The sequence below is a fragment of the Oncorhynchus clarkii genome, chromosome 13 (assembly GCF_045791955.1).
Source record: "Oncorhynchus clarkii lewisi isolate Uvic-CL-2024 chromosome 13, UVic_Ocla_1.0, whole genome shotgun sequence".
NCBI classification, from domain to species: Eukaryota; Metazoa; Chordata; class Actinopteri; order Salmoniformes; family Salmonidae; genus Oncorhynchus; species Oncorhynchus clarkii.
Genome location: NC_092159.1, coordinates 43,598,681 through 43,610,500, shown reverse-complemented (window position 1 = coordinate 43,610,500; position 11,820 = coordinate 43,598,681). Strand labels below are relative to the sequence as shown.

The window sequence follows — 11,820 nt, the reverse complement described above, 5'->3', positions numbered from 1 at the left end:
TTCTCTGATTTTGTTAACCTTTCAAATAAGGCTATGCTGAGCTCAAGGCAGAGCAATGGCACATAATCTTGGAGCTTTAAGGATTCAGGAGAAAAGCAGTGACGGTGGTTAATGAGAATTTGTTCTCAACTAGCTTACCTGGTTAAAGAAAAGTGAAATAAAAAAAATAAAAAAAATACAACCACATTAATCAGGTAGCCTAGTGGTTAGAGCGTTGGGCCAGTAACCGAAATGTGACAAGGTAAAAAAAAAAATGTTCTGACCCTGAACACGGCAGTTAACCCACTGTTCCCCTGAACACGGCAGTTAACCCACTGTTCCCCTGAACACGGCAGTTAACCCACTGTTCCCCTGAACACGGCAGTTAACCCACTGTTCCCCTGAACACGGCAGTTAACCCACTGTTCCCCTGAACACAGCAGTTAACCCACTGTTCCCCTGAACACGGCTGTTCACCCACTGTTCCCCTGAACACGGCTGTTAACCCACTGTTCCCCTGAACACGGCAGTTAACCCATTGTTCCCCTGAACACGGCAGTTAACCCACTGTTCCCCTGAACACGGCTGTTAACCCACTGTTCCCCTGAACACGGCAGTTAACCCACTGTTCCCCTGAACACGGCAGTTAACCCACTGTTCCCCTGAACACGGCAGTTAACCCACTGTTCCTATGCCGTCATTGTAAATAAGAATTTGTTCTTAACTGACTTACCTAGTTAATTAAATAAATAAAAGTAGCCACATAACCAAGATGAACCAATGGTTCATTTTTGCCATTCAAAAATTCACCAAACACCTGAACAAGGTGATGTTGGTGTGTGTGTTTGTGAGACAGAGAAGTGTCTCAGTAGGAGGGAGGGTGGACTTGCTGGAATGTGTCCTGTACAGATGTAGGATATTTATTTGACCTATATTGTCGCAGAAAAGTAATCCTGCAGCAACAGGACTTGAAAGTATAGTCCATAATGTTGCTTGATCGGTGGTTATGGTATTAGCAGGCCAAAAGTAGGTTACATGAAAAGTCTAATACTGTTAAACAACCCTATGTGAGAGTGAGTGTTTTCAGTGATTGTATGTAAAGCTCATCTGCATTTCCTCCGGTGCAGGAACACTCTCAGCAACAAGAAATGGATCTAATTAAGATCCTACACCTGTATGTGTATAACCGAGCCCGCGGCACTACCCTTTTTCCCTCCACACCCACCCCAACCAGGCAGGGGCAGGAATGTAGTGTGAGCGCTCCAGGGACACATGCACTCAATATGTTCCTGTTCTGTAAACACACCCAACAACACACTCAACAACACACTCAAAACAGAGAAAGAGAGGAATATAAAGGGCCACCCATACTATCTCTGAATGTATGGCTGTCATAAAAATCAAATGCTGAGATTAGCCACAGAAAGCGATGAAAAATTAAACCCGAAGGTGAAGGTTTAGATATGAATATGAATCATGACCACTGGGGTGTTGACCAAACACCACAAGATCATTCTCAGAGATCAACATGTGACACATTTGTAATTTTCCTGAGTGATTCGCATGTGACAGAATCACAACAACATCCATGGTGAACTTTCACCCTTTCACTAAGTTTGTAATTGGTCAAACACAGACGACAACAGCCAAACAGCAGTCACACACTGGGCATCTAAGGTTAAACATGTGTTGTTTTCATACATTCGAATAAGAGCCCTCGCCCTGACTTGTTAAAAAAAGGTCCCACTTCTCTACAGAACCCTCAAACAACATTTCTGCCATGGCAAAAAAAGCTAAGAATACACTTCTGAGTAACAAGGTGTGATAAGGTACAACAATCACCACATAAATAAGTTGTCGATTAAAAGGTTTTTGCAGAAAATGTACCTGGAGCAAGAGGACAGCAGAACCATCCTATAGCCTGTGTTCCCAGCTCCCACGGTTTCTTCAGCAGAGTCCCAGATCTCACGAACAGGTTGCTCTGTTCTGTCTTTCACTCTTTTCTTCTCACTGATCCCCCCCTGCCCTCTCCTTCTTCTTCTTCCTCTGGCCGGCCTCCACTCCCCTCCTCCGCTTTCTGTCTTTTCACCTGGGGCTGAAAGGTTCCAGCTCTGGTTGGAGGAGCTCTGGGCAGTGTGTGTGTGTGTGTGTGTGTGAGGGAGGGAGAGTGCTCTTTGCGTGTGTGCCAGTCGCAGCTTGCCTGCCTCTGCTGTCTGCATTCATTTCCTGTTCTAGCGCGCACATCCCCGCTTCAGAGAAGTGAGAGGCAGAGCGACAGGAAGAAAGAGTGAGACAGAGAGAGAGAGAGAGATAGAGAGAGAGAGAGAGAGAGAGAGAGAGAGAGAGAGAGAGAGAGAGAGAGAAACAAACAAACAAAAACAAAAAACCATTGTAAACACAACCCATATTTATGTTAATTTATTTTCCCTTTTGTACTGTAACTATTTGCACATCGTTACAACACTGTATAACATAATATAACATTTGAAATGTCTTAATTATTATGGTGTAAGGATTACTGTTAATTTGTATTGTTTAATTCACTTTTGTTTATTATCTACTTCACTTGCGTTGGCAATGTTAACCTATGTTTCTCATACCAATAAAGCCCTTAAATTGAATTGAAATTGAATGTAATTGAGAGAGAGAAACAGAGAGAGAGAGAGAGAGCACTAGGTGGGGGTCTATGTGAGGGCAGCAAGCCTCTCATTCACAGGTCTTTGAAATATTCTGATTGAATAGATAGAGAAAGCCATATGACTGCAATGAGCTATTATCGACAACAGCATTTAAATGATTGAAAAATGGCAAAGTTGATTTGGTAAAAATTATTTGAGGATGTAGACAAAAGGGAGGTAGTTGTCTTAATAAAGTTGTAGATTGAGGGCTAAAAAGCATTAAACAACAGATTTTGTCTATCCAATAAGTTTTATAATGATAAATAAATAATAATGAAATTCTGTGTCAGTTGGCAAAACAGAAATGCCCCTTTAAATGCCCTATTTTATCCTAGGTGAAACATTAATGTAGTGTGTGAGCCTAATAAAGTGATTTAGGTTATAAGTGAACACAATGTTTTTATTTTAGAAAAATAGATTATTTCACAAAAGTAGTGCACTCAGCCTTTAATAGTCCCAAACAATTCCAGCAGTCATGGTTGTGTGACATCAGACTAGGCAGTGTAGTAAGACACATGACTAATGGACAAGGCACTACACACACAGTCAGCGACTCTGGCTTCATGACTGGGATGCCCATCAAAAATAGAAACCTTGCAGATGGACCATGGAGCTAAACAATTATATAAGTAGTTTCCAGGGTGACATTAATTCATACCAACCAACGATTCACACCCATAAGGACTCCGTTGGAACCGCCAGAGAACCGCTATCATTCCGTTTTTATTTACTATTGAAGAAAGCATTGGCGCAATCTAGTGGCCGTTTTTGTCATCGCATGAAAGTGGTCCATGGTGACGTAGGTGAACGAAACAGTAACACATGTATCAAGCAAACAAGCTTCCTCTCAAAACTGCAACAATATCACCCCTGTAAGCTCCTTTATGCCTTGCTAAGCATTAGTCTTGTAGCTAGTTAAGTAAAAGCAGCATATTGTTGTTGTATGTTACCAACTATTTATTTATTATTTCTGTAATTAACCGAGCTGATGTTTATATAAACCATAACTTTCTGCAAGATGCTAGCTAGCTAGCTAGTCTGTCTAGCAAGTTTTGATTAATGTTTGCTTTTTAATTTAACAAATCAATGCATAAAGCACATGAGGGAACACAAGCATACATAGATTACAAACAATAGACAATCGAGCTAGGGGGTACAACATCACATTACAATTACACAAGGACCTTAAGGGACATGCATATACTTACAATTCTAACAGATTTTTTGTTAGTAGAGCATTTAACCGTCTTAAAATACAGTTCAATTTCTTTTTGTAGGGTACGAAAATGTGGTTTTCTGTTTGTAAATTTACATTTGTGTATATGAAATTTGACCAAAAGAATAATTACATTAATTACATAAAAATGTTTCCGCTTATTTCTATTGTATGTAAAGAATCCAAACAGTACATCTCTCCACAATAGTGTAAAATCTTCATAAATGTGTTCAATTATAAACCTACTGATGTCTTGCCACAGTTTTCTTACATGCATGCAATGCCAAAAAAAGATTCAAAACTGTCTGAAAGGCACTCAATGTACGTAACTGACGTGAGGTTAATCCAGTCAATCGCGCCATAGCAATGTTTTATTTTTATGTTGGCAGGGTTTACACACACACACACACACTAGCTGAATTTGCAGAGCTAGCGGGCAAACATGAACTATTAAGCTAGCTAGTATCTATTCCATTTATGTGGCGTCGTCAAAGATGGAATCTTTGCTATCGTCAGTTTATTCCAAGATCAGTATGCAGCTGTAGTGCTTCAAAGTCCCTGTGAAAAGGTTAGCGATAAACTGAACTCCCAACTGAACAGAACTACACTCTCTTCTACCATTGTCTTAAATATCTTTAATGGTCTCGTTGCAAAAGCTAAATTGTCGCTATGGGACTTTGAAGCACATGTGTGCCGATCTTGGAATAAACTGACGATAGCAAAGATTATAGCAAACACCACAAAAACGGAATTGGTGCTCGCTCGCTTTGCAAATTCAGCTATTGTTGGAAGCCAGCCAATATGAAACCAACTATATTAAAATGACAAAAGGTTGCAGCATATGTTGTGTAAATGGTGAACTCATACAGCTGTCAACTCGTCACTGCAATCCGTTTCACATTTGCTAGCTACCTTTTAGATCGAAGCCCATATAGAATGATAGAAGATAATATGATAGAAGCCCATCTCCCACTGTAAATAACCTACACACTGTGTGTGTGTTTGTGCAGCTAGCCAGCCTGTCAGGTATAAAAAATGTCAGAAAAAAGTAAAAAGACAGACAGAGTATTTTTCAGTACACCAAAACGCAAAGCAAGAACCCTAGTAGCCTAAGACTAGTTGATAAAATGTTCATTAGAAAGAAGTGAAATGCTAATGTTTCACAATGATGTCATTATTGTGGCAGATTTTTTTTTATTTAAATTTTTTACCTTTATTTAACTAGGCAAGTCAGTTAAGAACAAATTCTTATTTTCAATGACGGCCTAGGAACAGTGGGTTAACTGCCTGTTCAGGGGCAGAACGACAGTTGTACCTTGTCAGCTCGGGGGTTTGAACTTGCAACCCTCTGGTTACTAGTCTAACACTCACACCACTAGGGCACACAGACAGCAGAGCTGGGGACAGATGGGCAGGGACAGACTGGCAGAGACAGATGGGCAGGGACAGACTGGCAGAGACAGGGAGTCTCGGGTAAGTTTGTTGAGACTTTGTTTGGCAACATTATGAAAGGTTCTCAATGTTTTTGACGTGTAAAATAGTGACATCATTGGAAAATGCCATGGATACCCCCACTCTCAACTTAAACTGGTGACTGAACTAAGATTTGTTTAAGCCATTGGTATTGCTGTTGTGATTAATTGTGTAGTTTTGGGTACTGGTAATTAGGAGTACGGCAAACACCTTATTTCCTTTCTAGGAGACAGACTGAGGCAGTGAGGGTGGTGAAAGGGAAAGGGCCAAGGAGAGAGACTTCAGAGGACAGTGTCACAGCCACGGCAGGACCAGGTGTCAACCTTGTTGCCAGCTGCACCAGTATAGGGGACAGTGGCACAGCCACGGCAGGACCAGGTGTCAACCTTGTTGCCAGCAGCACCAGTATAGGGGACAGTGTCACAGCCACGGCAGGACCAGGTGTCAACCTTGTTGCCAGCAGCACCAGTATAGAGGACAGTGGCACAGCCACGACAGGACCAGGTGTCAACCTTGTTGCCAGCTGCACCAGTATAGGGGACAGTGGCACAGCCACGGCAGGACCAGGTGTCAACCTTGTTGCCAGCTGCACCAGTATAGGGGACAGTGGCAAATCACAGGTTTCGCGATTTCCCCTGGCTACATTATAATCCATCAGTAAAAGGAATTTTGTGTTTTCACTGTAGCCAAGGATTTTCAAGCCAGCCATCTTTTGGCCAAAGAGCAGATGCTGCCTTCATTAGTGCAGGATTTAGGAACTGGAGAAAAGCCATTGTAAAATTCACAGCACGTCAAAACTGCCAAACCCACCGCCACTGTGTAACTGTAACAGCACACCAGCTAAATCCAATCAGTGTCCAGTTATCCAGCGCGTGGGGTAAACCGCAGAAATGACGAAAGCTACCTTGCACTGTATGAGAAAGCAACAACATTGATTGAATCCATTGAGACACACTCAAGACGATTTGCTGGCAAAGCAGTGGATCATTATAGGGCAGAATATTTGAATGTGTTGGATGGTGTGGAGGTTCAGTTTGGCGACCGTTTTGACCAGGACAGTCTAAACATTCTGCAAAAGTTGGAAAGAGTGCTTCTCACGGGGGAGTTGGATGAGTCTCTAGATCAGTACCCTGAGCTGAACATAGATTCTCTTTCAGTTATTTTGTTCAGTAGTGTGTATAGCAGTGGTTCTCAACCTTTTTGAGTACTGGAACCCCTGCATCTTTTGAGGCAAGGCAGGAAAGGTTTTGAGTGGTCCTCAGGGACCTCCACCCCCTTTATATGATATGTAAAGTTAGTGGAATCCTTGTGCTGCTGAATACGTTCATTACACTTTTTTATTTCATGGACCCCTTGCCATTACACCAGGGACCCCTAGGGGTCCACATACCCTGTTTGAGAACCCCTGGTGTATAGTATGATATTTGTTATTATGTTTAGTAGTTTTTAGTACATGACAGTACACTTACTAATATTTAATTTAATTAAAAATATTTTGGTTGATTTGTTTGGGTTTTTCATTGAAGTAGTTATTTTGCTTTTAGAACTGTACTTATTCTGAGCGTTTTGTTCTTGTAAAGATGTTGTAATAGACTCAAACCAGTGGCACATATTTAATGACTATATAAATGAATCAGAAAAAGTTCAATAAAAAGGTGAGTTCAGTGCGGAGACCAACTTCGTGATGGTTCTCAATGGAGATTCTTTGAGATGAGATCGCAACATGTTCATTGTATTTATGAAACCTGCACCCATACAGTGTACAGTACCATTACCACCTACTGGCCTTGCTTGGTATTGCTGGTTGTAAATATAAATACCTGCATACATACTGGACTGATAAGGAACACTGCTATAACTATTATTAGTAGTAGTATTATAATGATTTTAACAAGTTGGGACAACCCTTCAGTTAACTACTGTACCTATCAATTATCCAGTAGTAGTGATTATGGTTCCTCAATATACATTTAACATATCACAATGTAGGCTGTGTTACAGCACTACTTTTGGTGTCCCCCTCAGGAATTGCTCTTGAGAAAATGTTATGTAATTGTCCCCTCCAAAGTTGATATCAGATGTTCGCCCCTGCTCCAAAGGACTATTCTATGGATTACATTTTGTGAAAATCACCAAAATATTTGTTTCTCTGGGTTTTGTGAGGAATCACTATTTCACCCTAGCCAAAACCTCCCTCCAAGGTTACATCATCCACTCCCTCCATGTCTCCTTCCTACATTATGTCTTCGCCATCCTCACTCCTTTGCTACTGTTAGACTATTCCTCCAACTCCACTATCTTTTTCCCCCTCACACAGACCACATCCTTATTCTTCCTATCAACACCTGCTATAATTATCCTCCCTCTCACAAAGATAAAATCCTTGCATGAAAAGGCTTCAAAGATAAGCAGGCAATATCGCTTTTGCTCATAATATAGATACTGTTTGATGTCTAATGAATTGTGTGCCTTATGTCTACAGTAGTTCTGTTCTCTTGAACTTTGTTCTCAACAAAGATAAGCTTCGCCTTTTCCCGTCTGTCTTCACCAATGATGTACTACTGCTCCAGTGTCCAGTCAAATCAAATTGTATTTGTCACATGAGCTGAATAAACATGCATTTTTCGAGGACTGACAGCACTGCAACGTTTTTGTTATTTTGACCAGTTGTCAGTTTCTGCAAATAAATGCCCTAAATTATTTGGAATTTGAGAGAAATGTTGTCAGTAGTTTAAAGAATAAAACAAAAATGTTAATTTTACCCAAACACATACCTATAAATAGTAAAACCAGAGAAACTGCTAATTTTGCAGTGGTCTCTTAATTTTTTCAAGAGCAGTGTATGGTGTTTATAAACCCTGGATTGCTAATTCTATGTATTGGCAATTGAGAGGCTTTGAAGCCATATTGGAACTTACTAGTAGGCACAGTCCTCCAGGAATGAATGGAATTCTACAGTATTTCAATTAAATGTTTCAAGGACAAAATTGCATTAAATAAGTATTTACATGTTTTTAAGTAAAATGTTTTCTTATATATTTTTTTAATGTTTAGCTCACTTAATGTAAAATTAAATTAAAATATGCATTAAGGTGTCTGTAATATGTGTCTGTAAAATGTCAAAAACTAATGTAGACATCAACAAATGCTTTTATATAGCTCCCAAAAATATTCTTTTTTACAATTGAGGAGTATGAAGGTGGCTTCAACACAGCGTCCCCTGTCAGTCATCCAGGGTTTATACACACACTTGGTCTTCACTCACCTCCGTTTTTCTTTGCTGTTTTCAATGTTCCACGTGTGACCCCTGCCATTCATGACTGGACAATTAGTAAATAATTGCTCATGAAGTTGCACAATGTTTACTTTGTTTTAATTTTGAAAGCAGAGGCAACCCGTAGGCTGTTATCGCCAACACCAGAGGGCGATATAGGCTTAATCGACCGGACGTGAAATGTCTGTGGTATGTCTGCGGAACTTTATATCCCATGATTCCTTTTTCCGTCTTCCTCTTTCCCTTTTGCAGCAATGTCTAAGAGAGGTAAGAGACTTGCTAAGAAAAATCCACATTCATCTACCCGTTTGCAGAATGTCTAACATAGGAACATAATGTTATTTGGATAATGGACGTTTTATGAATAATTGTCATTCATATTGGCTTGAAAATGTGAAGGACTGAGCATTATTCAGAGGGATGATTTTAGGGGCTTGTTACGGAAGCCATTTTTGCTATCATTTAGCTGATTAGCTTTTGGCGTGTTAGCTAAAATGCATGAATTGGTAAGTGTGTTCTAATTCCTCACGTATAAGCACAGTTGCCATTCCAGTACAATGTCAAACAAATGAGTGGCAGGTAAACTACTTATTTGAGAGTGTTCTAGTCAGTGCGTGGTAGCATAGCGTCTGACTAAAAGCAAGGCATGACTCCAAATCATGGACACCGCTGAAGCCCTAGGCTGACTAGCTGTAGCTACGTGTTCAGTGTTCGCAATGATTTCCCCGGCCAGCTAAGTTGAGCCACGGTGTATTGTTATAACTTTAGAAAGGGGGACTCTATCTCAAAAACAATGAACCAAAGGCACTGATTTCGTCTGTGATTGAACGTTATTTTCCTTGCCAACTAGCTAATTTCCGCCAACTCTTCTCCCAGGCCATGCAAGTAATTGCTAACTAGCTAGCTATCACCTTACAGCAGCCTACTCACAACTAATTGGTCAATTGCTTTGCAAGCTACCCTAGTTGGGTGCGTTAAACAAGGGGTAGAACTGTCAACATGGGCTGTCTTTTTGTAGTGCAAGCAGTAATGTTAGCCAGTGTTAAGTCACTTCTAATCTTGAGGCCTTGTGTGTTGGTTCTATGGTGACTTTACCATGCCTCCCACATAGTGCTGTGGCTGCATGTTCTTGGCAGTAGTTTAAATCTGAAAAGAAAATAACGAAATGTGAGGTTGAACCCCTTTCAAAAAGCACTTGCTTTGTCTGGTCAGTAGCTGGGTGAGTTGTCGAAGAAGGGTATAGTAATCATCACTGGTGGGTGAGATGGCAGTCACCTATACTGAACAATCTCAATCTGTGATGGAACAACTTGGATAATATTTGCTTGATTTAAGCAGTGTGTTTTCAGTCTCTGCACTATGCAAAGTTTACTTAAATGGAATCTCTTCTCTTGTTCAGGACGTGGTGGGTCATCTGGGGCAAAGTTTCGCATCTCGCTGGGTCTCCCAGTGGGTGCCGTCATCAACTGCGCTGACAACACAGGTATGTTACATTCAGATCTGTTAGAATAAATATCCCTTCAAAAAGCACTTGCTTTGTTTGGTCAATAGCTCGGCAAGTTGTCGAGAAAGGGTATAGAAAGATCATCACTGTGGGTGAGATGGCAGTCTCATTTTGGCTGCGCAATCTCAATCAGTGATGGAACATGTCATGTAGTTCAACCTGGTCTTGTCTTGAAATGGTCTACAAGGATCTGTACCTTGAATCAAGCCTGGGCAGTGGAACCATCTCCATCCTGTCATATATTCACCATCCTTCTTCCTCCTTTCTCACCAGGTGCCAAGAACCTGTACATCATCTCTGTCAAGGGCATCAAGGGGCGTCTGAACCGTCTTCCTGCTGCTGGTGTGGGTGACATGGTCATGGCCACTGTCAAGAAAGGCAAACCAGAACTCAGAAAAAAGGGTGAGTGTTCTACATTATGTATTCAATTACTAGAATAGGATGAACTGGGACTAGCTAATCAAGAGATTATGGCAGTTTGCTAATGGCGGTTGGCATAGTAATTTGCTTGGTCCTTAAAATGTATTGTAGTTCTCACCACAATAGTAGTCCCAGACCGATTGTTTAACTGAATGGTGAAAATCAACAGTGTAGCGATGTGAGTTATGTCAGGTTGCTGGATTCTGATAGTCTTCCTCTTTCCCACAGTGCATCCTGCGGTTGTGATACGGCAGCGGAAGTCGTATCGGCGAAAGGATGGCGTGTTTCTCTACTTTGAAGACAATGCGGGGGTCATAGTGAATGTCAAAGGAGAAATGAAAGGTGAGTTGGGATTTTGAGTCTTTGGGCCCCCATCCGAAGTCATGAAGGTTCTTCATAAGGATGTTTGGCTGGGCTTCTTTGAGTGCTTTTCAAATTCTGGATGTGGATTTTGAGTAGTACATTTTCTTTTCTAATACTCTGTTGCGAAATATAAATGACACCCCTTCAAAAAGCACTTGCTTTGTCTGGTCAGTAGCTCGGTGAGTTGTCGAAGAAGGGAATTTTAAGATCATCACTGTGGGTGAGATGGCAGTCTCATTTTGGCTGACCAATCTCAATCAGTGATGAAACATTTGTGTTCACTGGATAGTGGTCATCCTTTGAATACATTTAGATACAGTGAAATAATGGGGGCAGTGTGATTTACTACCTTTCTCCTGGAAGTGTGTATGTCCTCACTCAGTCATTTATTTGAAAACATGGATTGGTATGCACACCTGTCCATTCTTTTCAAGTTCACTTGGGTAGAGAATCTCACTGCTACATGTCATATTTTGATGTTACAGTGCCAAGTGGGGTTATTTTGTAGGTAACGCTATAGGAATTGACCTGGAAACGGTGGGGATTTGTTTGTCAGCAACCAAAGTAAAGTGTGGATGTTCAAATCAAGACGATACAGTCAAATTGAGTATGTAGTTTTCTTGTGGATGCATAGCTCCATAACTATGTTTTTGTTCGCATTGTAAGTGGCAGGTCTGCAAAGAGTGAAATGTTACTACACTGATGCAAGGCCAAAGGCATCTTGTCTACTATTTTATCTCATTTTTGTTGTGGGCTGAATTTGTCTTCTGTGTTACAGGTTCGGCCATCACAGGACCGGTGGCCAAGGAATGTGCAGACCTGTGGCCCAGGATTGCTTCAAATGCAGGCAGCATAGCGTGATCCTTGATCCTGGCTTGTTGTTTTCAATAAAAACCATTGTAAAGTCAGTGTC

At 41.0% G+C, this 11,820-nt stretch overlaps 1 protein-coding gene across 1 annotated transcript; it reads left to right on the top strand.

The window, feature by feature from the left end:
* Positions 1 to 8,797: 8,797 nt before the first annotated feature.
* Positions 8,798 to 11,815, top strand: LOC139364825 (large ribosomal subunit protein uL14). The gene is made up of 5 exons (XM_071101958.1): positions 8,798 to 8,887; positions 10,020 to 10,103; positions 10,398 to 10,526; positions 10,773 to 10,886; positions 11,686 to 11,815. Exons 1-5 carry the CDS (start codon positions 8,875 to 8,877, stop codon positions 11,766 to 11,768), a joined length of 423 nt encoding a protein of 140 aa, XP_070958059.1. The 5' UTR covers positions 8,798 to 8,874; the 3' UTR covers positions 11,769 to 11,815.
* The last annotated feature ends 5 nt before the right edge of the window (positions 11,816 to 11,820 follow it).

Coding starts and splice junctions, on each gene's coding strand:
- LOC139364825 (XM_071101958.1), top strand. Junction 10,104..10,397: donor CAACTGCGCTGACAACACAG/GTATGTTACATT, acceptor CTTTCTCACCAG/GTGCCAAGAACCTGTACATC. Junction 10,527..10,772: donor ACCAGAACTCAGAAAAAAGG/GTGAGTGTTCTA, acceptor TCTTTCCCACAG/TGCATCCTGCGGTTGTGATA.